The sequence below is a fragment of the Neodiprion lecontei genome, chromosome 2 (assembly GCF_021901455.1).
Source record: "Neodiprion lecontei isolate iyNeoLeco1 chromosome 2, iyNeoLeco1.1, whole genome shotgun sequence".
Taxonomy (NCBI): domain Eukaryota; kingdom Metazoa; phylum Arthropoda; class Insecta; order Hymenoptera; family Diprionidae; genus Neodiprion; species Neodiprion lecontei.
The window spans coordinates 14,821,057-14,847,784 of NC_060261.1; the positions used below are offsets into that span (position 1 = coordinate 14,821,057).

The following is a 26,728-nucleotide window of genomic DNA, read 5'->3' on the forward strand; positions in this document are numbered from 1 at the left end:
GTTCGGTTGAAAAAACTGTTTTCCAATTACAGAATAACAGCATTAGAATTTAAGGACAGAGTATTTTAACCAAATCACGTGACGCATAAATACTTACGTGATCCTATCCTAGTCGAGATGAAGGATTAACGATCGCCGGTTTAATTTACGAGAGAAATATGCAAAGTGTTTCATACCAGCAATAAATAAAACAATCTTGGATGAGAAGCGGTCAGCCTAATCTCCCTATTTTTGATAATCAGCTTTTTGCGTTGTAGAAGTACAACGACGATGCTTTAATAGGCATTATTTAGGTCATCCTGATTCGGTCTAACGTAGTTTCTCTATCAAACACGAGTGTTAGAGGCATCTCGATCATATTCGAAATTTGTAAGCACTACGTTTCTTGACACTTTAAAAATTATTTTATTGACATTCAGGGTCTTACAGAATAGAAAATCCGCAGTGGCAATGTTTCAATCCGGAATTGAATGGATTGGAAAATCGTTAACCCTTGTACAATAATAACACCGAACATCAAATTGTAAAATAATTTTCGTGTCTGGGGTGCGAATCGTTTTTCTGGATGTTTACGTTTGAAAAAATGGTAGAATCTAGTCATATTTAACTCAAACCTTGTTATTCTCGTGAGAATATATTATACATAAAATATGCATTATGCCAATACAGAGAAATACTTCAGCCCATATATGTATATCGTAAGACAAAAGAACTAAAAACTTTCAGCTGTCAACTTACAGTGGCAGACATCGAGCAAATTTGTCAAAAAATACACTGTCAGAAAAATGTGGACTTCTGTGGACTACAGTTTGGTGTCAATCAAAAACTCTACCTCATGTCGAATCTCCGGTTTGACCACAAAAATAATTTTATGTACATGTAAGATGTAGATCTAGAAGTAGTGGAAGTAACAGGGGTGAGACGGGATAGTAAAAAAAAAATTTGTAACAATAGGGTTGGACGCATGGATTTTGCGACGTTCTTCTTCGTCCAAAGATATCATGTCAATATAACGTCATAGGCTTTGATAAAAGTAAATATAAGTGACATTTTAACGATCGGTAAAGACTAACTATAGCGTGCTATTGAATGCGGTACGCTTGGCCTTCTCATGATTTTCAAGGCTAACTTATGGGTCATTTAATATGGATTATTCATATGTCAATTGAGAAAGGTTTAAAAGGTGTCTGCAATAGTAAAATATACAATATTAAAACATATTGTGGCATCTCTTAATCGCAACCTTGCATACAGGATCCCACTTCAGAACGATTAATTTTTTTATGTTATTCTTTGTTTTGAGTCAGCCGTCTAGCCAGTAACAAAAAAACACCGATAAAACACTAGCGTTCCGCAGAATATGAATGTATTAACGATCTTTGGTAAATGAACAACTTACCTCCACATTACTTAGATATAAAAGAGTTGAACAACGTCCACAAATATTTACAAAAATGTTAATCAAACGTTTTAATGTATGCATATCAGACTGGACCAAAAAATCGATTGTATTTTTTCAACTATAAACTATCTAAAATTATAGTTTGACATGAAGAAATAACCTCCGTGAAGAATGAGTCTGACTTCAAAGATTTGAGGTTCCGCATCTGACTTTTGTCTTTTACGTAAATAACGAATTTACATGAATCAAACGTGAAATATTCTTGTTCAAAGTAATGAATCATATTTATTATATATATGAGTTTATATATTACATATATGGAACATTTCATCTCTATTCTGAAGATTTTTCAGTATGATGTTCTTACCAACCCAAAAAGGGTCTCAGGAATTTTTCCTGATTTTTCTTAGCCCCTGGCGAAATTTATTGAAAAGCTCAAAACCAATTACAAATACACCATTTTTTAAAATCTAAAAAAATTCAAACTGATTCTATGATTCAAAATGTGATTTTTGAGCAAGACACGATAATGGGATCTCAATATTTACTATTGTTTTTGGAAGTTTTTAGTTTTTCCATATCGAAATTGTTTTTGCTTTATTATTTTTTTATATGCCTCGATTTAAATATATTGCAGAATCACATTATTGTTATGAATCCATCATCTATTTAGATCAGAGAATAGAAATAATACTAGAACACTTCTAACGAGAAGTTACTGACGGTAAGATTTTAATTTCACGGACAACCAAATATTTTACTTGCTATTACCGTAATTTAATTTAATTTTAACGCAACCAATTTGAACAATACGAAATGAATTTGACGACACTGGTCTTAATCTTAACTTATTAACTACTAGTCTGTAATACTCATTTTATCATCACCACAAATTCAGTCTAACAAAACGTGGTCGTAATTGTAATTCAAGTCGTACAGTTCCGTAATCTAACACTAAACGCTATCGCAACGCATTCGAAACTCATAATCGAACCTAAAATTTCCGAAATACTAAAAGCCATTCCGCATACGCACATTCGGCAATTCACGACCTACTGAAAAGACAATACCGAATAATCTGCTAATTCTATTCGATCCAGTACGACACAATTTACAATAAAACGAATTCTACAGGATATCGTGATTCTAATCGTACTTTCCTGCAAATAAAACTGACTAGCTCGTACAGCCTGCCTACGAACTATCATCAAGCACATTTTTTATCATTCTGCTACCATCGTTCTCAATGAAAATTTTATTGTCTACGAAAAATTATAATTTTCAAACTTTATGGTTCAGGAGAAAGAAGACGCTGAAGTTAGCCCCAGGTTTCAGTCGCATGTTGCCGAAATCCAGGGATGAATAGGGGCCTGAAGTCCCCGAACTATAAATTTCGATGATTCTCACGTTATAGCATACGTGAAGAAGTATCATTACTCGCATAAACGTGATAATATGTCGAAGACAGTTCCGAGCTCCTGAGAGACAACGCAACTTGGGATTGAAACCTGCGGCTAACTTCAGCGTCGTGGTAAAAAACGATGCAACGGCGCCCCCTAAACCGTGGCGCCCTAGGCTATAGCCTCGGTAGCCTAGTAGGTAATCCGGCGTTGAAGATAACAAAAAAATTTCTATTGTCTATGTACCGTGACAATTTCTTGAAACTTTAAAATCAATCGCGCATGCGCCAAATAATTCAATCTCATTGGTCGGCGAAATCTTACCGCAGCGATATTTTAGTCTGCGATGCAGGCGGGCCAACGTACACAAAATGTGTACGTTTGAATTTTCAAAGAGCATAAGCGTTAAATTCCCAACGTTCTTTCAAGAATCAAGTTTCCGAGTCACCACCTCAATTATTTGAGATTCTAATCTCGAAAATTCGTATCAACTACATAGCCGCCAGAAACAATTTGTCAGCTGAAAACTCGGGATGACCAGCCTGCACGAACAGCCGATAACAGTCGCGCATGCGCAGTTGATTTTAAAGATTCAAGAGATTGTCCGGGTATATGCACCTACAAGCTATTAGACTATACATACATTTTTAATATCACCAATAAATATTCAATTTTATTATTAAGGAAGTGATTAAAGCAAGCAGCACGGAATTCATCCGGACTGTGCAACGTTGTAATTTCGGGCGGTTACGAAATTCAGACACGTATTCAATGCACTGAGAATGTTTTTCGTATGTAGCTGTATTTCATCTTGGAAATTTTACGTAATCCTGTCTGATGTCTCCTCTATGCAGTGCCACTGCTAGAGTAACTCTAACCGCGATCCAAGTAATTGCAGATTATAATTCATGTAAATTTCTTTGGAAACAAACAGGGTATGAAAAAATCTCTTCTCCTGTTTAACTTTAGCCAATCTAGTCTCTGATAATATACACTGACGTGTTCAAATCTCGATATATTAAAAATAAACCTGACACATGCGTTCAGCTTTGTTTACAACTTCAGCTGTAACCTGTCAGTAATATTTGTAAAAACTACATTGCAATAACCAGATATTGAAAAAATCAGGGTTGTGGCCAACTTAATACGTAATTGATCTTTAAATGTATCATTATCAATTCTAGTTATGCCAAGGTTTTCATAGTACGATTACATAAATGCGTCATCTGATTATCCCATGATAAAGTATTATCCATTACTACTCCAAGATACTTAACTGAATTACCATAAAGAATGACACAATTATTTACCATAATGCTTGGAGTCAAGTTATACAATCATCAAAGGTCGATGCGGTGCCTCTAAATCTTTCAGGTCAAAGCTGAATTCATCACAGAGATTATTTTTTCACGTAGAACTATAGCTTTAGGTAGTTTGAAGCAAAAAAAATAATTATCGATTTATTCTAATATGTACTGATCAAATGACTAATAAAAACGATAGCACGGTTTTCTTTCTCGGTGCATCGTGCAGCATTGGCGGTGGATTTATGAAGAAATTTCACCGAGCAGACCCAGAAAGTTGACGGAACCTATACGATCTCAAGTTCGAGCTCTTGTGGAATGCGACACATTTTTTGAAGTGCAGGTCTTTGCTGTACAACCATGGCGCCAGCGTCAAGTTCTCTTCTATTTCGTTTTACGGAATCCAATTTGACTAGTGCCGCAGCAAGTTGAATTTAATTTTTTTCCATTTTCACCGAAAGACTGGAGAGTACAGCAACCCTTCAGTCTTTACCTACATAGCTACTACATTCTGCTCTTCTGACTTAATTTTGGAGAGCACAACCGCGCTTTACACGCCGCTCTCAGCTTCAGAGCGAAGATTCCGACCCGAGAACGAGTCTTCTCGAGTCCTCTTCTACGGTTACGAAAAATATGTTATTCACTGTCCTAATTACCGTTCTCGCCAGATTCCAATGTTCACTTCACAATAAGCAGAACCTCCACGGCAGGTTTTGTTTATTGTGAATTCCCGCCAACCAGCCACATACCAACGATGGAAAGATAATTGTTTTGAATCTGTAATTACTCCCGCAAGTGCACAGACTGTTCAATAATTCAACGTTTATATAACACGAACAAATAGTATTGAGATTAGTTATGGTCTTGATTTTTCTAAGGATACTTAAATAAGTACCTATGCATAAAACATTTGATACCTGCCGTCCAAAGACAGATGGACTCAAATTATTCTTAGTAAGTACTTGCAAGTACTTCACAAAAGGAAATCATACACTTCACTACTTCAGAGTCAATCGGCAAATTTGATGGATTATTTTTATTTCGTATGTTTATTTCGGGTAAAAAAGAGCGGTTAATTGATAGATCGTTATTTGCAATAATCTCCAAATTGCACGGCGTCAGTAACATTTGAATGTGACATCCTCAGTCACTCTTTAGAATGAGAAGACTATGGCTGAATCGATGACTCTGTGAATCGTGATATTTATGTTTGGCTGCCAGGGATTTTTAATTAATGAATCACCCTTTGTAACATTATTCACGTAGTTTGGGAATAAAACTATTTCGCCGTATGTTTTCTTTTTTCATCGGACAAAGTTTAAGCCATTGGTTGAAGCAGATACAACATACAGGTTGAAAAGAGTAATATATAACGTCAGCCACTATAAAATACGTCCATATTGTACTCCAATCAAGAATTCCGGCACTATACCAGAGGAATTTCCGAGACAATTAATTGAAAAATTCAAGAACCTTAATTCCGTTTTCTTATGAATTTGTAAGAATCAGATAATTTGGTGAGTTTTTGAATCCAAAAATCTATACAACAGTTTAAGTACAGAATGATTTGCTGACGACTGCATTATCAGTCTGTTAAAATACAACACATTTATGGTCACGTATTACAAATGAAACGTCGCAGTTTTCAATCAAAAATGTATTACATCAACTTTTCCAATATAAATTAAAATATTCCATGACTTAAGGATCAATTCTTGATTTCCGGGATGAATCCAGGATTTTAGGATATTTAAGAGACAGTAGCAATCCTGTATATTCAAAATTGGATCAAAAACAGTAAAATTCAATTGCTTATAAATTTTCGAATTTTAGTGTTTTACGAAAATGAAAAAATACGACTCTATTATTTTGTCATACTCTACTGTATGCGCGTACGAAAAGAATAAATTGTTCCCATGAACTACTCATATTGTCTTGAAAAAATCCAGTTTATTGAGGTGCCTCCGTATCAATTCCCTATGGATTAACTATAACACTGCTATCTGTGATAATTAGTGATAACTGCCATACAAGTTTCATTCGGTTTCGCAATTGGTTGCAATGATGGAGTTTCTCAATAACTGCGCTCGGTACACTCAATTTTGTCAATTTAGAAACGTTGTAGGTCGCAAAGAAATTCGGGAAGTAGCTTACAGAAGGCCTGAGTTTAATTGAAAAAGGGTTACAAATTTTGGAAAACGGACTCAAACGAAAAGCGCACTTTTGCTACAAAAGAAGGAATAAAAAAATTATTACAGTCCTACGAGGAAGTTTTGCGTGAGAAGAAGAAATCTTTGATCCGTTAGACGACTTTGTTAGAAATTATGAAGCCTCGTACGTCCAAATAATTTCAGTTTACGTTTTTGGAATTCATAATGACATCATTTTGTGTATTATCCAAGATTTTATTACACATTTTTCTTATAAATTATTCTTTTCTCTAGTCTCCGGTCCCAATATCATATAATTTGTATGCATTTATACAAAATTGTACCTCGAAGGTAGAGCTTATTACCAAAAAATCGGACAAAAATCCTCAACATGTGCTCAAATGTCTACTGGATCTGAAATTTTTTTTCATCATTTTCCAAGTGAAAATAGCGGAGTTATCGTTAGAAAAACTGAAAACCGCGTATTTTGACAATAACTCCTAGCGAAGTGGAGTTAGAAGTCTAAAATTTGGTACGAGTCAATCATTTACAAACAGAATACAGTAGGTTACTTGCAGAATACATTTCAAGTGGGGGCATTTTGACAGGATGGTTGTAAGATGACACAAGAATTCTGGCAGCATGCAATTCACCAGTATTATTTAACCTAATAATATACTGGTAACTAATTTTTGACAAAGTATCAGCAGTTCATTCAGTTAATGCTTCTACAATTATAGCCAAGTATTCGAAGTGCTATTAAGGGTGAACGCTTTATGTCTGATTCTGAAAAACTTTTCGATTAGTTTTATTTCACATATAAATTTTAATTATTACACGAGAATTCAGTGCGTCAAAAGTTTTTATTCGGCATCTTGTACAACTGTGGTTTTCTCAGAAACATATAGACCGTCCAAGAATTTTCTGATATCCTTATTTTTCACGGTCGTGGATTGCTGGATTAGTGCAGCTAAAAAGTAACATGATCACGTTAGAAATTAGGTAAGTTTTATAAACTTGGGTAAATGATATTGCTGAAATCTCGTGATGAGTTTTAACTCACCAGATCTGGAAACATCTTCCAAAGAATTTCCTTCCAGAATTAGTTCATCCTTTTGTTTGGCCGAGTTAGCTACAGTGACACCGTTAGCCATCTTGACTCGTCGGATGAATTTCTCACCAAGGAAATTACGAATTTCAATTACAGTGTTGTTTTCTGTCGTGACGCAGTTTATGGGGAAATGGGCATATACTGCACGCATTTTGTACTGGTACCCCTTAGTCACACCCTTCAACAAGTTTTCAATGTGCGAGCAGACGGTGCGCACAGCAGCCAGCTCCTTTTTGGTTCCAAACCATTTCTCAACTTTCAATAGCCTCGGGTTTACCATCTAAAATATCAGGAAAGCAATAATGTGTCAACAAAGAAAGTAACCATTAATCTACCTTTGATGTAGCTCATTACAAGAATCAGTATGGATTTATCATTTATCAATTTAAATGAAGGGGAATCCACAAATCATCATCAACTAATCATAAATAATAGCAAATATATGAATTCAACTATTCATAACAGCCGAATTCAAAGATTGTTTAAAACTCGCACATGAAATTACTGTCTGTAATACTTACGTGAATGTCAAGTGCCAAGTGTTTGAAAGATCGTTTCAAGACACCTCGTGGTCCCTTGACAGTGACGGTCCGCGACTTCACGGAGACAGTCAATCCCTCAGGGATTTTGACTGTTTGGTTGGTGACGATCTGCTTCATCCTGCAGCTATGAGAAAATAATTACTAACATTTTGAAACAATAAACACAAGTTAAGGAATACGCATTGCATTGAAAATTTGTAACGTTTCAGAATTTTTTTTCTGAGACAATCGGCAATCTGTGGCTACGGTTGAAAATGAGCAAGATTTCATCTCTAATTCGAATAAGACGAGAACAAACGAAAATTACAAATAACACCACGAATTGTATTGTTGACAACGAGTTCCGAGAGAGGTTAGGATGTAATTTGTCGTATGGCACAGTGCAATTCAAGAAAATATTAGAAAATAACAACACAGCACGGAATATTGAAGGTTATCTCGGTGCTAAACAATCAGATTGTTCAGATTTACACAAAGATGAGCTCAGATTCAAAATCGCAATAAATTCCGTTACCTGACACGCACTACAGAGCGACCGGAAAAGAGAAGGCAAGAGGAATTTTGTCTACACCGGCATAGAGAATCCGGCGGTTGAGAAGGGAAACAATGCGTTGCGCAGACCTCTGGTCGTTGTGAATCTTGCCTCGAATTTTATCCGCGTGGCGCTGACGCTGCACATCTTTATTCTGATTGGTTCCTCGACTCAAAATTGTGATTGGTTCACGAAAACTTTATAGATTCGCCACGAAATGGCTGCGGGTCGTGGGACATTTTGAATTTCACATATATGGAAGATAAAAGTAAGGAGGACAATATCCGTGACAATATCATATGGGCCCGGGTTTCAACTACAAATGTGTCCTCCACAAAATAGCAAATATTGGCTCAATAAGTCACCAAAATGGCGCTGATAAACAATAAGGGTTAAATCTGAACTTGGCCGTTATAGATGAAGCGAAGTATCAAACATAGTCTATGGTATCAAAGGAAAGTAGCAAAATATAGTAGTTCTAATGACTAGATTAGTTAATAAAAGTTCCCTAAGTGCATGGTCAACTGCTAACGTAGTGAAATGAAAATATACTCGATATAACATGAAAACTTGCTATAAGACGTTATTGATATTCAATCCTCAATTTCAAATTTTTCAATGATAGATTTATTAAATAGAACAATTAACTTTACTCAATTGGGACTTGAAAATGGCATTTAATAAGTTTTTTGAAAATATCTCTTCACAAAGTGGATATTTAAGTTTCTCCGTTTAATTCTCTCCTGCTCTATCAATTCTTTGCGCTATCTTTTAAATGTGTCTCGTTTGCTACAGCAATGCCATCTTATATGTAATCTACCTCGTATATTGACACGATACGGCTACAATTCGCATAATGATCTCCAGTCACCTCTTGGTCGTTGACCTATTATATTGGAGCTCAGTTTTAAAACTGTTTTCTGATATATTAGTATTATAATTATAAGTCGATTATATATTGTATGTTCAATATCTTGAAATTCAACATTCATAATACAGCTCATCATTACAGGACCCAGATCTCAGATCAAAGTATTTCATTTTACATTTCCATAAATTATTACGTTTCCTAAACATTTTTTGTCTTATTCTCAAGTTTTTTTTATTACTTAGTTGGTAATTCCACATCCAAATGACCAGTTCAGAATGTGGCCACATTTTTGTGAACATTATAGCTAGATTCAGCTATGAATTTGCTCCAGAGAGTAGTTATATAGCTGTAATGATGAAATATCCCCTCTACCTATAGATTATAATGAGTTCTAAATTAAGAACGCTTGAATTCCTTGGTGAAATACTTCATCTTTGCATGGCACGTGCTTGTTCAGTGACTTCTTCTAGCTTTATGCAACTCTTCTCAATAGCGTCTAGTTGATATTCGTAGTGAGCAGTCATGAGGAGAAGCTTTCTCAAATATGTGTCCGAATTCTCCAATGTATGTTCTTGTGGAGTAAAGTTCTTCATAGAATGCATTAAAATCTATATCAACAAATTTTTCATAACGTATACATTTACAATACTTGGCGCGTAATAATATCATGACAGTTCTTAAAGAAATTATCCAACTTTACCTCGCTACTGCGTGATCCTCGTTGTATTTGCCTCGCTAACGAAGCTATGTTATTGACGTTAACTTGCACTCGATCAGCTAACCTCATTTTGGAATCAACGAACAGGCTTCGAGCACTTGTACTAGATGCTGAGGCCATGCTAGGCTATATTTATTCGCTTTTGTTACTCACGGGTGCAGACTGATGTCCGAAATTGACTATTCGATAGTAGCAAGTATTTATTCACATCTTTGTTTCTCTCTTGACGAAAGACAACTCGTCGAAGTATCAACCAACTTACGTGCCTATATTATGGTACGTTCCATGCACGACGCACGCGTCGCTAAGAGATGCCGCCAATGAAAATTACTCCATAGGTCACCAGATTCTCTCGAATCTTTTCGCATCTGATTTTCCGTGCATCATAACCTGGCTTTGCTCCCACAACGTCATTTTCCATGGCATCACAATTTTAGCTTATGGCTAATGTTAATTGACATGCAAAATCGCAAGAACGAAACAATTCAAGGAGTAAAGAGAATGTAGGGAATTTCCTTTGAACCTACCATATGATTGGTTTATCTCGTCGTGGTTCCTCGTACCGAATCGATACGGTGTAAATATGGCCTGCATTCATACTTAGAAACCATGCCCCGCGAATAGGAACTAATGCAACAAAAATACCATGGCGTGTTTTGCTTTGCTGCTATGCAAGGTGAAATTTTTTATTTCGACAATCGCGCAATGTGCTTGAATACAAAATTCGCGATAAGTTATACACTATTGTTTAAAAATATAACATATGTTACATTATAACCCACATTAGTAATTAAAATGTGTAACGTATCAAGAAGGAATTACTCAATCGAGTAATAACACCGGGGCGAAAATGAATAATCATAAATCTAATCAAAAAGCTTTAGCCTTGATCTGAAACCTAGTTGGCTCGTGTCAGAAATGTAGATCAGGTGCGCATGCCATCATGTATTATACATAATTCAAGTTAATTATGGTCGCATCATTTTTACTATACTCGCGTTTATATTTGGCAGCGTAATATTTAATTTAGATGGGATAACTAATATCACTTTCTACGTTGGAGACAACCTGAACGGAAAATAAGAACAATGCACAGGGAGAAATAATTTCATTAACTTGATTCATGCCCCACTTTGCTTATTCCTCAAAAGCACCTTTATTGCACTCAATTACTCGTTCTGTCAGTCACGTGACATTAAAGGCAAACATCACATTGCCATCAAATTTCCGTATTCACCGTGGCTTAATGTCTCTGCACTCAAATATCCGCGTATTTTGAGCAAATATTTCTACATCAAAGACAGTAAAAACATTCGACGACCTAACGAGATTTATTCGTAGTATTGATACAGCGGGGATGTAACACTGCGACGTTGAAATCCATTATCGATTGGCTTCCATGCCATTGCAGAGACTCTTCGCGGAAATATTTGTATTATGTATCGTTATTCCTGGAATCGATGTCATTTTATTTCCAATCAACTGTGGATACTTCAGGTGCACAGTGTTATATAGAATGTAATTAATAATACTCGGAGAAGTGGTCTCTTTTAAATTTATTCGATTGCCCGCATCTTCAGTTCGCGTATCAAAGATCGCCAGCTGAATGAAATTAGATTTCTTTTGTTTCGCTAAACAAAAGGCTTTGTATCTTGATCATTCAATTTCAGTTGGATCTACTAAAAACCAATAATCAGTTCTACCCACCTTAATACAAATATCGCCGAAGCGGTTTAACTTTACGCTTTGCATATGCATCAACTTAGAGTTGCTGAGCTTTCAGTCGAGAGAATTGTCAAGATTCACAAAGTAAGTATTCGAATGACGTATTTGAAAAACAATTAAGCGCGTAACGTAATATGTATGCGTTGTTTGTTTTTTTTCTTTTCTTTTCACATTCACTCTACAAATTGATTTAACTAGTTAGACGTAACTCGTCTGGCTGACGAAGTCTTTTGAATGAATGAAAATAGCGCAAACGAGAAAGCTACGGTTTATCAAGACGTTGAATTGCATAATGGTATAAAATAGCATCATGTATATGTATAATATACTTACATCATGGTACGTGGTCGAGTTCCTGGTATAAACGGCGCAATCTTTCAATCGTACAGATTCAGATCGCAGTGTTTGCAAATTCATATATTCATGACTGTTTCCATCAAGGTTAGATTTCGAATTGACAATAACTGCGTTTGGTATTTTTACGAACTGCAATGACACATAATTTTCAAGCAACAAGAGGAAATCATCCATGCTGTGTCTGGGAAATTTTCATAAGGGTAGGATGTTGAGGGTAGGCAGTGCGTCGGCAGGACATTTGAAAGTTAATCTGGCGGAATACTCCCGTTGTGGAAAATTGCTGACTCGTTGTTGACATCTTTATCCGAAATCCTAAATTCAACACCCGTTGAATATACCGACAAACTCTTTATTCGTAAGCCCACAAGATTGTCATCGCTTCTTGTCTGCCACGAAATGATGGAAATTCCTCCGGTGCAAATTGCGTTACAATTAAATCCCTGCTGAAGTTAACCATTGCGCCATAACAACACTACGGTGATCGTATTTCTCATAATTATGCAAAATTTATGTTACGCCGACCAGTAACCAATTCATCGGAAACATTATTCGAAGGAAATTTTTTCCACCAGAGCCATTAATCATCATCGCCGACGGCAATATTATACCTATACCTACTCACAATATTGAAGAAGGATGTGGGGGACAAGTTGAAACAAAATACCAGCACTCGTCAGCAGTTCCAAGTATATAAATCGATAAATTTAATAAACAACACGCAAAACACGCTGTATAAAATATAGTATATATTTCACCTACCAATATAGGAAGAGGCCGGCGAGATATGCTCCCCAAGCACCGGCTTCATTATAGGTATAATAATATGTATACATATAACGACACACTTATAACATATATTCCTAATTCGTTTTTGGTTCATAACATGTTAACAAACCCGATATTAAGCGAATGTAACGAATCTACACCTATAAAGTATAATACAGACTAAACAATATATCAAATACACATTACATATGATTTTCCTCGTTCCATTAAACACATTTTCTCATTCATTCTTTCTTGGTCAGCTTACTAGATTGCGACCAGCCGATCGGGAATTTCATTCTTGGAGAAATCTTCGAGGGATTCAACGCTACGGTCCGGGGATGAAGATGAGGAAGAAGGCGGCTCATTGTTGGCAGGTGTCGTCACATCTTCTGAGTCAGGATTCTCTGTCTCGTTTACCGGTTTTATGTCGACAACACGGACCCGTAAAACTGTACCGCTGTTTTCGTCGCCGTCGCTGTACGTGGTTTCGTTAACGGTTACAACGTGGCCGTTGATTACCTATGGATTCAAAAATATACAAGAGAAATGTGATCAGTTACAAGAGATCAATGCGAACAATAGATGTGGGTATTTATGCAGTTCGACGAAAATTTGCTGCGTCATTGATCGAGTGTTAAAAGAGCTCGGGTGAAAAAACAATGACAACTACACATAATTATTGCTTTTGTGGTCAACAAAATTATTCCAGAAAAATTCCGTATCTGACACAAATGGATACTGAAAACTGCCATTTACTTCTGAAGAAATTAACAGGTTATATGAGCAGACAGTATATGCTTTTTCTGTGCTATAATAGTCGTTCATTCTTTCTGAGAACTTATACTCTATTCTAAAATACGTAAGTCTGCATTTTACAAAATGATTTGCAAAGCAATCCACCGCGATTATTTTTGCGACTCACCTTTGTAGTTGAGGTGGTGTTTGCTCCCTCGGGGATCTTGGGAATATCGTACAAGCCGTCGGAACTTCCCAAATCTGGAAGAGAGGCTGCCACTTGCTCCCTCAATCTCTTCATCATGTCTGTAAATTGATGTAACCATGCGTTAATAATATATCTGTTAAAATTAGACTTTCTATTAACATTATTCGCACTCCACTATCATGTTCAACGAATTTCAGAAGATTTACAGGCAGACATTTACTCGCAGTTCAGTACGAAAGGGTATGTGCACACGGGAATTGCACGGAGAGAGGTGTACACGACTTAAATCAAACATTTCCTCGAATTTCCTAATACCATTAGTTCGTGTCAGACCGTCATGCAAGATACGGTGTCACAATCCAGCAGCAGAAGCAAGAGCCGAAGTAAATGTCAGGCTCGTAATAGTAGCTCAATATTTCAGAGCTCTGTATAGGCAAATGGCTCATTATAAAATAAATTCACATCTGCCAGGACGGGTTTAAGGTTGTACACACCGTGAAACAAAATAAACTGGAGACTAGTGCTTTTTTTTACCAAACTTTTTTTCTCTCGCTGTGTAACGGCATAATAACACTGTAGGGGGAAGTTGAAGGATGGAGATATCTGTCTTTACGTCGGAAAACGGTCAAGCGTGGAGAAAACGGTGAGTAAATTTAAAAATCATTTCCGTGTCCTTCTTTCTTCACGCTGGAGGGTTGCCTGCGCACAGACTGCTGCTGTTGCTGCTCCATACATCTTTTTCAACGCTCGTCACACCATCAATCCCCTTCTTTTCATCCGGGCTTTTCTGCCACTGTAAAATCCATATAGGTAGGACTACACTACACCCTATATCCGCAGTAGCAATTGATGCAAGCACCACATTCACAGCTGATCCTAAAAGTCGTTTTTTGCATCAACCATGGCAAGTTTGCTCGATAAATTCTGGACAATTTTTATTACGAGATCAAAGACCAGATCACATATTTTTCTCATTAATAAAACCAGCTGAAAAGATTCTTCGTCCGTGAGGTGAAATTTTGTGTATATCCAGCCTTTGAGCTGAGTATTACCCGCACGTTATACGTTTATAATACGTGCTATATAGATCTGGATGGATGTGGAGATGTATGTGTAGGCCTACTACGCGATACTCGACCAAACACACACGCAATCTCCTCTCATATAAAGCAGAAAACTTTTTTAATCCCAAGCGACCATCCTTTCAGGGGGGAATGCAGCCCCCCACACGTATGCTTCGCCTTACATGCAAGAAAAACCCTTACATATAACTTCTGACGATGGTATGTAACAATTACCTGATACCACGCACTTACACAATGTGGATGAGGTGTATAAAAATTTCAACTCTCGTATAACAACGCCAACTTCTTGCGCTACAATGGGTTTATTGCATGAGACACAAATATATCATCTTTCTTACCCAACGCTATTCGCTGGACACATTTTTTCGTGGTTTATCTTTACTCGATGCATATATCTGACCGAAATTCAAATTGAGCACACTATTTACAAAACGGCTATTATCGAGTATGACGTTTTAAGATTTCTTTAACCTTGAATCATTCTTTCCTAAGTTCGATACTCCAGTATATTCTACTGGTAGGTATACAAATTAATTTCCTGTTTTGTTCGCCGATCTTGAAAACCATCCGAAATTACAACATCTGCTTAGACATCTGTAATTTTCAAGTGCTGGCATCTACGCTCCTTTCAAAACACGGTACGAACTAGTGGAATGAGTAACACAACGTCCAACACAGCTGATGGATACATACCTCATGACTTCTAATAAGGAGCATATTCGGCACTGCATTATTTTCGTGTATCAGTTAAAAAATAACGCGTCTTTATAAGTCATACGAGTCACTGCGCCTCTACCAGGAGCACAAAAATCATTTCAGCGGCTTCATCGGTGTCTTGTTGAGCGAACAGAGTACACTGCCGAATATGTTCCTCATCAGAAGACACGTATACATCTGTTTTTCAGGTTATGTTACTAGTGTAGATGGCAGCACTTGAAAATCACAAAAGGATCGATCGATATTCCACTTGAATATGGCTTCCAAGATCGGCGAAATAAAAGTAAGAAATCAATTTGTGTACGTATTAGTAAGTGGATAGAGGTATTTCGATCCGAATCTCGCTACCGCGACCATCAGCAAACGGGCCGTGGATGCATTCATAAATAACCGAAAGCAGAGAGGCTGCCTAACGTGACCGAACAATACAACACGGGCGAACAATCGTCTGCATGTATATCGCACGGCCTAGGAGGGTGCAATAACATGGAATCAACTGGTTGGTGCATGGCATCAGAGGGTGCAAAAAGCTGGTTCAACTGCAGGAAACACGAGCCAAATCAGCACAGTCCTTTGGCCGAAAAAGTATAGTGCAACGGTGAAACTGGGCACGTATAATAGCGTCGAGGAAATTGTGCAGGGCAGTTCGACAACGCGATGCGGAAGATAGCTGTGCCACGGGGAAGTTGGGCCGCTGCGTAACGATCCCGCTCATTTGGCTTCATTACAATGACCTTGTCACCTCCGACCGTGTTCAGACGATGTCCTTAATTTTTATTCTCTGCGCCACTCTCCTGTGCAGCGTTGTGCCATTGCCGCATTCAGCGTTTATACTTATTCAAAGTCTATGAGTCATTTCACGCCAACCGACAAGACGTTTTTCGTGAAAAACGTAGCTCAATGCCTCCAATGTTATTGCCACTTATTATTGTCACTTATTACTAGATTCTATGAAAGAAAAAAATAGACGTTTTTCGATCGTTGACCCTAATATGTCGATGATTGGAAAGTTAAATAAGGCGTGTTTAAATTCTTGGAAAATACGTCAATTAAAATAAAAAAATTTTGTATTACTGACTATCTACTCATGTCAAAAACTTGAACTTTGGTTAGATTTCAAATACTCGAAGTGCATTTCCACCTATCTATTATTATTATTAGCAGCGATGGAAATTTTCATTTGTTATAAACAAGCGCATCGTTTAAACGTAACGTATGAATGAGTGACTGACAGTAGTCAGTGTTTATAGGTAAAAATGCAATATGAAAATCTTGAAACTAGCAGAAAATTGAAGCCTTTAACATTGGTAGAACCTAAGATATAAAAGTTTGGAAAAGCGCATGTTTATGAGTTTCGGCGTATTATTCAAAAATTTTGTCTCACCTATCGAATGATTGAAATCAGGGCTGAATAGTGAAATGCAAATCCATGTTTTTGCACAGAATTTGGAAAAAAAGTTGCTATACTTTAAAAAAAAAAGTGTCATGTTTCATGGATCCCTCATTTGAGTGAAATGGCCCACTCATATCTGGTCATGCGCGTTGATTGCCAGTGCGGCCTGAGGCGGTGGAAAGAAACAGGACCTCGCGAATCACGGCGTGCATAACCACACAAGCTCGAGTTTCGCGATTGCGCGAGTAAGCACAAGGCGTACAATATGTCGCATCACTCGTCGGAGATCCCGCCGAGGTTTGGCTCGGCTCTGCTCCTGCTGCTGTATATCCGCCGGCTGGCAATTTGACATTTTTTTCCACCCTGTGCGCCGTCGCGCTTCCGGGCCATTTAATAAATTTGATAAATATGTCGGGCAGACGTGGAGGGTGCTGCAAGGGCGACCGACGCGCGTCTGCTTGCTAATAAGACGGGACAATTATACTACACCTACAAAACCCCCGAGTTTTGTACGTACACCTATAGGGAATATTTATACAGTATATATATATGTGTATACATGTGTAGGTAGGGATATACAGGTATAGTGTGTAACGGAGCGGCGCGGAAATCGCGAGAAAATAAGGCAGCCTTAATTTAACTCGTTGAATTAATATCAATATTGTTCGTTTCAGTTAACCTTCGAGGCAAGGCTCACAGTAAAGTTATTTGTAGAAAAAGAAAGCACGCGGTAACTTTGAAGTATTGCTTTTATGCGTACAACTGGTCGATATTTATTTATGTACGAACATTTGCTGCAACGTGTTTTCAACAAGCAAGGAATATCCGAATAATGTAATCTGTGTAATCACTTGCTACCCACCCTGCAGTGTAATTTGGTTCAGAAATATATATATATATATTCCCGTATATTTGAGTGCTACATAAACAGCTCAGCGTGTTTGTCAGACTAGAAGTCACGCGACACTTCAGCCTCGTTTATTAACGATTTCACAAGTCGTATTACTGTACGGTATAACATTTCGTCGAGATTCTCTCCTCACCTTTCTTTGTATTCAAAAAAAAAACAGCCTAATTATACTGAAGCATTCATCTCAACACGAGATTTGACATTGGTATCGCCGGCAATGAGAGATACGAAAAACTATGGACACAGACACACGCTTGAAAGGAAAGGAAAGGGTTTAATGAATTCAGCTGATTTGCCAAACACGTCAGCCTTGAGAAGTGACCTGGGCATATATAAACCGGCTTGCTGTATGTTCAAAATAGCGAACGTGGCGGGTAGACGCCTACGTGAAACTTTATCCCAAACACGATGCATTCATTAATCGTTTCTGACTGTATGGTTATATCGATCCCGACCGCCCCACTGCGGTCTGTGGCGACCTAAAAGTTTGCGGCACACGGGAGAGATGGTGAAAAACATCGAGATGTCAACAAGGGTTCGCAAAGGGCAACGAGTACCGCCATCCCAGGACGGCTGTACATCCGAGTTGAACTGGTGAATCCACCCTACGTCGTTTTCTTTGTCACTGTGTATAGTTGTTTCGGGATGCAAATCGCGCCAGCAGTCCCAGAGAGTGTGGGGACAAAGTTTTTTCTCCTCCCCTAGTTGGGAAAATAAAACTCGCACGTGTTTTGCTCACTACTAGTAATATAATGGTAATTGGTGTACGTAAAACAAGCTTTAATATCCACAGGAGGCTCAAAACGTATCAGTAGCTTCAGTTTCATTGTCAGCTTCACTGGTTCGTAAACGAAATATTTAATCAAATACCGAAAGGTGTGCTCTTAAGCTTCGGAGAAAATCGATCGGTAGGGCAACAAACGGAATCGTTATTCGACAAAAAGCCATAAATTGTTGTTCCGTGATTGAACGGACTTGTGTGAAAGACTGGTTGGTGGGCAAGATTCCTTTGAAATTGTTATGATTTACCCTCAGCTTTGTCAAGATGACTAAATTTGAATCCGAAACACGTCGAGTATCTGGGAATTGAAAAGCCGGAAAACGGTTTCTACTACAGGGGAAATACTGATTCAATGAAAAATTCGAGAGAGAGATTTCTTTGAAACTTTTTCCCTTGCCTTGCAGAGAAGGCCCTTGAACGTACAAGCGAGTGTGTACGATATAAATTCGATTCGAGTAAACGAGTTCGTACTCGTGTTATCGACATACGTGTAATACTTACTTTGCATTCTCGTTAGAAAACCGTCGAAAGGATTGTTGGGAAACGAGCTGAAGAAACTGCCACCGAAGCCATCCTCCAGGTCATCGGACAAGACGAGAATCGGACCAACCTTCTCGAAATCTTCATCACTTTCAGAACTTGCGGAACGGGCACCTATGATAACAAAAAAAAATGCGGACATGAATAAAATGAAATTCAAAGTAACGATGTCTATTGAGCGCGCTATCCATGCGATTCACCCTCTTGTCTCTTTGAAGAACGGTACTGTGATATGTTACTGACTGAGTGGAAACCAAATTCTCGAGGAGATACTTGACTGTGTCACACATCGCATACTTCTCCACATAATTTTATACCGATGTCGCAAAAAAGACCTTTGACGAATCGATTGTTTCGCTGAAACGCAATGAGTACCTAAAGTGAAAAAAGCTATGGTCTGCAGCGGCTTGAGGTAATACCTATTGCCGTTTGAAAGAATGCAATTCTTTTCTCGTTTTCTCTCCAGTCATTCCTCTTTCCTATCTACTCGGGTACACAAGAGCTGCTTCGACTGTAATTTGTTCATTTTCTTGTATACGTCTACGTCTCTTTGTCGCTTTGAAATTGAAGAGAATTGAACACTTCCAACACACCGTGCGACGTCGTTTGATGTCATCAGCGAGCTACAATCCGAAGTAATCAGCGTCAGTGGGAGGTGGTACAGAAGAGGCAAGACGCTGGTTCTTCAGTTCACAAAATCGGCATCAATTTATTCCGAGGCATATACTCGCGAGAGTCCCAGAGTGTAATTTGAAACTGAGTAAGAGGTAGCTACTATAAGGCTCCACGGTATCGTGCAAAAGTAAGGCAGGAGTATATAAGGGTTCGCACATAAACCGTAATATACCCATTTATCTAACAGGGGTGAAACTCGAGACCGATAATGCGATTATGTTAATATTGAAACACTTCCTGACCTTGCGATTTTCGTTTTAGTTATACATAATACACAGCGCGGTTTAGACAGCGGCGAGGATAACGAGAGGATTATACCTATCAACGAAGCCTGCAACTTCCACGAACAATCACGAAATTAAATTACCCGCAACGCGTGACGCACTTATTCAAACAAGACACCTTGCACAGTAGCTATGAAGACATTCGTTCAGATGCAGCTTATGCGACTAGTCAGACGTCGCAGTTCTGATATAATCAGCTTAAAGGATAAAGAGATATCAGACGTCGGAAATGAGGCAGCAGTGCATTTATTATCACGTCCATGAATCGAGAAGGATCAAGTATAACCTGATATATGCAGAACCGGAAAACCGGTTTGTTGCCGTCGATTATGGCGACTGAATGCAAAGAGTATTTGCAGGATCGGAGGTCTTTTGCCAAAAATCGATACTTTTAAAAATGTGCTAAAAAAATCGTTCCAAAAGTTATTACACTATTTTAGAAGGTGATTTGTATGGATAACTGGATTTTCTTCGAATCGAACAAAGGCCTGTTACGTAGCACGAGTAATTCTGTTGTACAAGCAATGCTGTTTGGAAGTGATGTCGACAAAAAAAGGGAGGAAAAAAATACCCGAAAGTGAAAACGTACGACGAGGTGATGCATGTGTTTAAATTTGCTCTCCTTCCTTTTCATCATTATCAACGACCATCTGCTGTTACGAAACTGCAGAGTAATTTAAGCACTGACATACATACATGCACATGGGCGTGCTCAAGTTTTGTTCGTAATACGTTTAAGGCTTAAGCCGACGTAACGAGTTGGAATAACCGCGGCTCGTCGGACGGTTGCATGAAATATCAAACTAGCACAGCGTGTAGGGGATTACGCAATTTGAATATACGTGCGCATCAGCGTTTCGCACACAGCAAATGCGTTCGCACCTGAATAATCCAAAGGTTAAGAGAAGTGTGCTGGCCGATCGCACGAGCCTGAATGGACGCCATTGGCATTCGAGCCCCTCGTCTAAGGTCAACCTTCTCTTATGACACCAGACTGGTGGAGGTGAGCCCTCTCCTCCACATGCAGCTACGTGGGCAATAATCACAAGCCCCGAGTACGTTACGGTTAGCCGGAAAAGTCGCCGTTCACATTCTGAGACCCGGTTCTTATACAGAGAAACGTGGCGGCACACAATGCGCTTAATGGTCGATGGATATCGAACGAAATGCTGGGGCTCTTTTCGGGTCCCCGGAATTGATACGTGCCGGGGTGAAACCACTATGGATAAATAAACAGAGGGAGGGCATAAAAAAATCTATGCATGTATAAATAAAAGAATATGATAATGAAATAAAAGGTAGTGCAGAAAAGTGTTTGGTTTTTATCCGCAAACGCGGCCAATATTTTTCGTGTTTGAGATTACGCAGAATATACTTAATTCGACAAACTGACAGACGATGATTGTGTTGTAAACTTTGTTTTATAACAGACTCCTTGGACCAATTACATATTCATTATATTACTCTCATTTTTGAATATTTGCATAACTTTTCATTAAAATACAGCATACATTTTTTGTGAAATACAACTTTTGCCGTGCTCCTCTTGCTTAACAAAGTTCAGAATAATACATCGCACAGCGAGACTGCGAATACCGGTAGTAAACTTCTAGTTGGAGAAAAGTAAGAAAACAAAACGCCAACTGTGCAGCACCAGCAGCGTGCATCTCTTGACTCTTCTTTAATGTTATGAAAGTAACTTTGCAGGATGAATTCTTGATACGTTACAGAAAAATTCAATACCCGTTCGTATTGTTACAAGAGATATAAATAGGCAAAGCTTCTCACTACCTTTGAAATACTTTGAAAAGATTTGTTATATACATATAGTTAACATGTTTATGTAAGCCGACTGTTTTCAGAACATGAAATTGTAAAACTTGGAATTTGTCGTAAGTCTAAAAACAAAGACGTATAAAAAAGTACAGCAGTTATAAACACCGAGGGATAACGGAGCTCGTTCGTACGGATCTTTAAAGTTGATGCAGATATAAAGTTTTCGGCATTTCGTTCTCCTCGCTATCCTATTTTGCGAACGGTTGTTGAATAATTTATACTATCAACCAACAAAAAATAAACCTACCCATGTAATTCTTCTAAGCAAAAAACTTCAACGGATATAACCGAAAGCCTCGACATGCATGGATATGTATTTTATAGCATTGTCTACATAAAATTTGTGTCGATATGACGTATAGTTTGGCGGGATGGATAAAGTATAGGGATAGGCGAAAACGTTTGGGCAGCTTGGAAACGTATGTGTAACATACATTTTCAGGGACCGGCGACGACAAAACCGCACCTGTTGAAAAGGTGTTTCCGTTTTGGGATTACATTCGATTAAACAGAACGACCGGATAACACGCGTATACGCAGGTAACAATTGAATTTCACGCTAGAAATAACCGCGTATCTATCCCACATGTGCCTGTCGATGTGTGGAAAGTTGGATAGATTCTGACCCTCTCGATATCCCTAGGAATTTTACGACCCACGGTGTTGGATGAGCACCGTTTGCACTACCGGTCGCGCGCCGCAGATTCTTTTTTGTTTCTGCTCGGCCTGAAGGCGCGCGACCAGCGGTGCAAACAGTGCTCATCCAACACCGTGGGTCGTAAAATTCCTAGGGATATCGGAATGGTCAAAATCTATCCAACTTTCTGTACATGAACCTCAATTCTCATGGTGTCTACGTGGTGTCTACGTATAACGCTGGCTCAAACTGAACGACGCACATACGCGTATATCGCCTCTTCTGTGACTCATACGGTTTATGACTACCGAATGATCCAGAACTCGATGCGTTCACGCGTTACACCTGAGGAACGATGCACGTAACTCATCAGTCAAGACAGTTCGACGTATTAAAGTATAAGTGAACATGAGTATTCCATGTTCTCGTCCGATTCCATATTAATTTGAGAGGAGTGTATCCAATATATTTGAGGTTAAGGGGGAGGGCGGGCGTAGTCGATTTCGACGCTGTCGTATGTATCTCGAATTATTCAAATATACACGAAAAAGGGAATAACAGCCCCGTTCGTAGAAATGATTCCATTTCTTTATTTTTTGGTTAAATGAAAATGTATTGAAGTGGTTTTGTTCAGAATTACATGTAGAATGGGGTCGTTATGCCCTTTTGTGCGTTCGAGATACGTGGACTTGGATTATTCCACATATATACGATAACGAAGAAATCGACCAGGGTACCTCCTTAAATCTGTAGGTATTCTAGGTTTTCGCATTTAGCACGGGGAAATGAGACTGAAGTTAGTCACGATATTGTAACAATGTATTTTCGACAAAAATCGTTATTCTGTATTATTAGGAGGGTCTGAGATTGAATAAACCGTAATAAAACAGAACAAATCTCACATTCTAAAAACTCAATACCCTCAAAGTCATTGTCAAGTTGCGAATTGATGATTTTTTTTTCAATCTTTCATCACGTTTACGTTACTAACTTCAACCTCGTAACGCTGAATGCGGGTAACAATTCGAACGAGTTTGTAAAACGAGGCACATTCAAGAAGGCGTTGATTGTTTTCACTCCCTCGTTAATCACCAGCAGCTTCGTCCTGGTATTTGTCACGGTATTTCGAAATAACGCGAATTTTCTGTTTGGATTTGTCACACCTGCACAACGTATGAATCATATTCATAGAAATGAATGTATTGTATACGTTACAGGCATATGAAGTTGTATGTTCTCTATATATTGCGCAGTAAGTCGGATTATTGCAAGTAATCACGTGATGCCGGTGTCGCACGAAAAATCTTGCAATTTTGAAACCGGTTGAACTTATCTGGATGTGAACTATAGCGTTACAGATTTGTTAATATTCACCGTCTAGAATCCCGTGCAGAAAATATTTCACTTCTTGAAAACGGATAGGAGCTAGGTTCAAAATTGTATTTCAACTCATACACACACACATACCAACGAACATGAAAAACACTGTTAGGGACTTGGACGGCACAAAATTTTAAACGTCGATTTCACAAGGGGAGTGTCAAACTTGGGAATCACAGATTTCCATCACTTTTATATATATTGTAGGGTAGGGTCCCCTCAATAAATATATAAAGCGGCAAGACGCCATTCGTTTTTATTATTGAGAAATTCCAACTCAAATTTCTATATGTAACTTAAGTAGAAGGAACCTTTTTCCCGGTTGCAGCGATAGTTCCGTGGCGTAGCGGTAACGCTCTTGCTTACTGAGGGACCGAACGGCTGTTCAAGTTCTGTTAGAGTTACTTTTTTTTTTTTTTAAATTATTTAATACAAAAATAAATAATTAATATTTCTATAAATTATTTTTTTATTTTTAAGTTAGGAAAAAATACAAAAAATGATAAAAATAGGATTTGTAATAATTATAATAACAAAGTAATCAATATTATCAAAAATAAAATCGCTCAGTAAGCAAGAGCGTTACCGCTACGCCACGGAACTATTGCTGCAACCGGTAAAAAGGTTCCTTCTACTTAAGTTACATATAGAACTTTGAGTTGAAATTTCTCAATAATAAAAACGAATGGCGTCTTACCGCTTTATATATTTATTGAGGGGACCCCGCCCTACAATATATATAAAAGTGATGGAAATCTGTGATTCCCAAGTTTGACACTCCCCTTGTCAGAAATGCCGAATCACAAACTTTTATACCCTCATTTCATCAAACAATAAAGAGTATCAAAACGAACGAAGGAAATGAAATAAAGTGGAAAACAACAAAACTTTATACGGAAGCAGTTACAGCGCAGAATATAACCGCTCGTTGATAGTAAATGAAGGTAATACAGCTGTAAAACGGTTTCGAAAAATTCACTGTTTCCAAAAATTATTTACCTGGATAAGCGAAGGCAACGGCGAACAGAGCCGAAGCGAAGATCAGTAGGCGAAACGCGCTCTTCATGTTGATGATGAATTGCGTAGAAACTTGTGCGCTGAACGAGTAAGAACGAGTTTAAGTAAAAGAGTATAAAAACAGGCAGCAATTCAAAAAAAATTGCAGGAACGAAAATTACAAGTATAACGAAGGATCGCTTACGCGAAGCACAACTCTCAATCAAGGTCACTCAACTGGCTCACTCAAATCCCGGTAATGTTCTGCAGCTGAATTTTTCCCGCTAGTTACTATATGCCAGAAGCCAACCGGCGGCCGACCAATCGCGACGTTTCAACGCCCGGCGACCGTCCCTCACGCTTATACGTGTTCGGCAACGACTCGAGTGCACGCAACGTTACGCAAAATAGGAACACACAGGCAAACGGACAAAGGTTGCCTGCCTTACGCGCAAGGCTTGACGGCAGTTGGGAGATACAGTTCAACTTATTCAATGTCGGTCCTCACTCGAAGTACTATAATAATGATAACGGAGATAGCGATTATAATTTGGAGCTTGCATAGTTGTTATTCGGATGGTGGGAGGGATGTTCGCGCCTATAGGTTATATCCTACATCCATCAATATGCGGCCAACTTGCGGGCGTTTAATGTTCTAGCAGATTCTCGACGCGGTGTGACCTTGTCCTCTCCCCTCTTCGCTTTGATTAATGCAGCTAAACTCGCTTCCCCGTTTCATGATTCATGGAAAACGAGCAAACAGATAATTCATTCGAGAAATTGTCCGTCACGTATAACGTGTAATTAGTCGTTATATCGTGTGTGCCATGTAACTTCGCCTGTGTATAACGTCTATTGTGCAGGGTACCTGATGCGTGGACTGCAGGAAGCGATAATATAACGTTAAAATTATTATCGGCATGCGAGGAAAATTTTTTTCATTCTATTCGAATTTTTGGCTGCTTTGTATCGCCGATTCGTCGAGCTGTGTTATTGCAGGGTGAAGTACTCTAGAGTTTAAGAGACAAAGACGCGTTATTCATTTGTCGGCTCAATCGACATTTTCCTTTATTTCCGTTGTTTGGTGGTTTAATAACCTGCAAACACAAAACGCCAATTCATCATCCGGCTCATGGTGGTCAAACTAATTACGTTTATTTATTGGTTTTTCTTTCGTTCAACCATCTTGGGTCATTCCTGTAAAAAATAGCATTTTATGTAGTCAATTTACTCAAGCTATACAAACTGTCGATATGCGTATAATATAATTGGATTATGAAACCTGCCGTATTGAAAATTATCGCTCTTCCAACACACGCTGATTAATACTTCGCATTGGCTTGCGTAAATAACGCTGAAAAGAAAGAAAGAAAAAAAGAAGATGTGCTAATTCAACTTAGCACTATATTATTATATTATTATATTATTATATATAGCAGTATGTATTACATCAAGCCCAGCATATGTTTCCGTAGCTGTGCCCGAAGCTCATGAATTGTGCATTTTCTGCAAGATTTGCGATTACGTCACTTGAATCACGTTTATAACGTTGTCTACGTAACTTCTTTCGAGTTTTTAAATAACCGCTATTAGTAATAAATATACACTCGGAAAAATGATAATGCTTAAAGCAACTAAATTTTAGTTCTGTACCGGTGAACTTGGTACAGA

At 38.2% G+C, this 26,728-nt stretch overlaps 3 protein-coding genes across 7 annotated transcripts; all 3 read right to left on the minus strand.

The window, feature by feature from the left end:
* Positions 1 to 4,573: 4,573 nt before the first annotated feature.
* On the minus strand, positions 4,574 to 10,369 carry LOC107216821 (BLOC-1-related complex subunit 7). 2 transcript variants are annotated; one of them, XM_046731260.1, is made up of 3 exons: positions 10,013 to 10,369; positions 9,794 to 9,920; positions 4,574 to 4,629 (listed from the first exon to the last, which is right to left on the minus strand). In XM_046731260.1, the coding sequence occupies exons 1-3, from the start codon at positions 10,148 to 10,150 to the stop codon at positions 4,589 to 4,591; spliced, it is 306 nt and encodes a 101-aa protein (XP_046587216.1). In that variant the 5' UTR covers positions 10,151 to 10,369; the 3' UTR covers positions 4,574 to 4,588. The 2 variants fall into 2 exon arrangements, with proteins under 2 accessions (XP_046587216.1, XP_015509599.1); XM_015654113.2 differs by lacking the exon at positions 4,574 to 4,629 and having other exon boundaries at positions 9,382 to 9,920; positions 10,013 to 10,363.
* On the minus strand, positions 7,101 to 8,562 carry LOC107216819 (60S ribosomal protein L9). The gene is made up of 4 exons (XM_015654111.2): positions 8,424 to 8,562; positions 7,889 to 8,033; positions 7,320 to 7,647; positions 7,101 to 7,226 (listed from the first exon to the last, which is right to left on the minus strand). The coding sequence occupies exons 2-4, from the start codon at positions 8,024 to 8,026 to the stop codon at positions 7,120 to 7,122; spliced, it is 573 nt and encodes a 190-aa protein (XP_015509597.1). The 5' UTR covers positions 8,027 to 8,033; positions 8,424 to 8,562; the 3' UTR covers positions 7,101 to 7,119.
* A 2,474-nt stretch (positions 10,370 to 12,843) lies between the features above and the next one.
* Positions 12,844 to 25,399, minus strand: LOC107216823 (icarapin-like). 4 transcript variants are annotated; one of them, XM_046731258.1, is made up of 6 exons: positions 25,240 to 25,399; positions 25,061 to 25,158; positions 19,211 to 19,363; positions 18,486 to 18,629; positions 13,803 to 13,921; positions 12,844 to 13,399 (listed from the first exon to the last, which is right to left on the minus strand). In XM_046731258.1, exons 2-6 carry the CDS (start codon positions 25,125 to 25,127, stop codon positions 13,145 to 13,147), a joined length of 738 nt encoding a protein of 245 aa, XP_046587214.1. In that variant the 5' UTR covers positions 25,128 to 25,158; positions 25,240 to 25,399; the 3' UTR covers positions 12,844 to 13,144. The 4 variants fall into 4 exon arrangements, with proteins under 4 accessions (XP_046587214.1, XP_046587215.1, XP_046587213.1 ...); XM_046731259.1 differs by having other exon boundaries at positions 25,263 to 25,395; XM_046731257.1 differs by having other exon boundaries at positions 25,061 to 25,373.
* Between the last annotated feature and the right edge of the window lie 1,329 nt (positions 25,400 to 26,728).

What these genes read in the sequence shown, in the direction of transcription:
- LOC107216821 (XM_015654113.2), bottom strand. Translation starts at nt 10,150, where the DNA reads ATGGCCTCAGCATCTAGTACAAGTGCTCGAAGCCTGTTCGTTGATTCC. An exon ending in GAGGATCACGCAGTAGCGAG is followed by an intron (nt 9,921 to 10,012) that starts GTAAAGTTGGAT and finishes TTGTTGATATAG; the next exon opens with ATTTTAATGCATTCTATGAA.
- LOC107216819 (XM_015654111.2), bottom strand. Translation starts at nt 8,026, where the DNA reads ATGAAGCAGATCGTCACCAACCAAACAGTCAAAATCCCTGAGGGATTG. An exon ending in ACTTGGCACTTGACATTCAC is followed by an intron (nt 7,648 to 7,888) that starts GTAAGTATTACA and finishes CTGATATTTTAG; the next exon opens with ATGGTAAACCCGAGGCTATT. An exon ending in GGAAGATGTTTCCAGATCTG is followed by an intron (nt 7,227 to 7,319) that starts GTGAGTTAAAAC and finishes GTTACTTTTTAG; the next exon opens with CTGCACTAATCCAGCAATCC.
- LOC107216823 (XM_046731258.1), bottom strand. Translation starts at nt 25,127, where the DNA reads ATGAAGAGCGCGTTTCGCCTACTGATCTTCGCTTCGGCTCTGTTCGCC. An exon ending in ACAGCCGTCCTGGGATGGCG is followed by an intron (nt 13,922 to 18,485) that starts GTACTCGTTGCC and finishes ATCAATTTACAG; the next exon opens with ACATGATGAAGAGATTGAGG. An exon ending in ACACCACCTCAACTACAAAG is followed by an intron (nt 13,400 to 13,802) that starts GTGAGTCGCAAA and finishes TTGAATCCATAG; the next exon opens with GTAATCAACGGCCACGTTGT.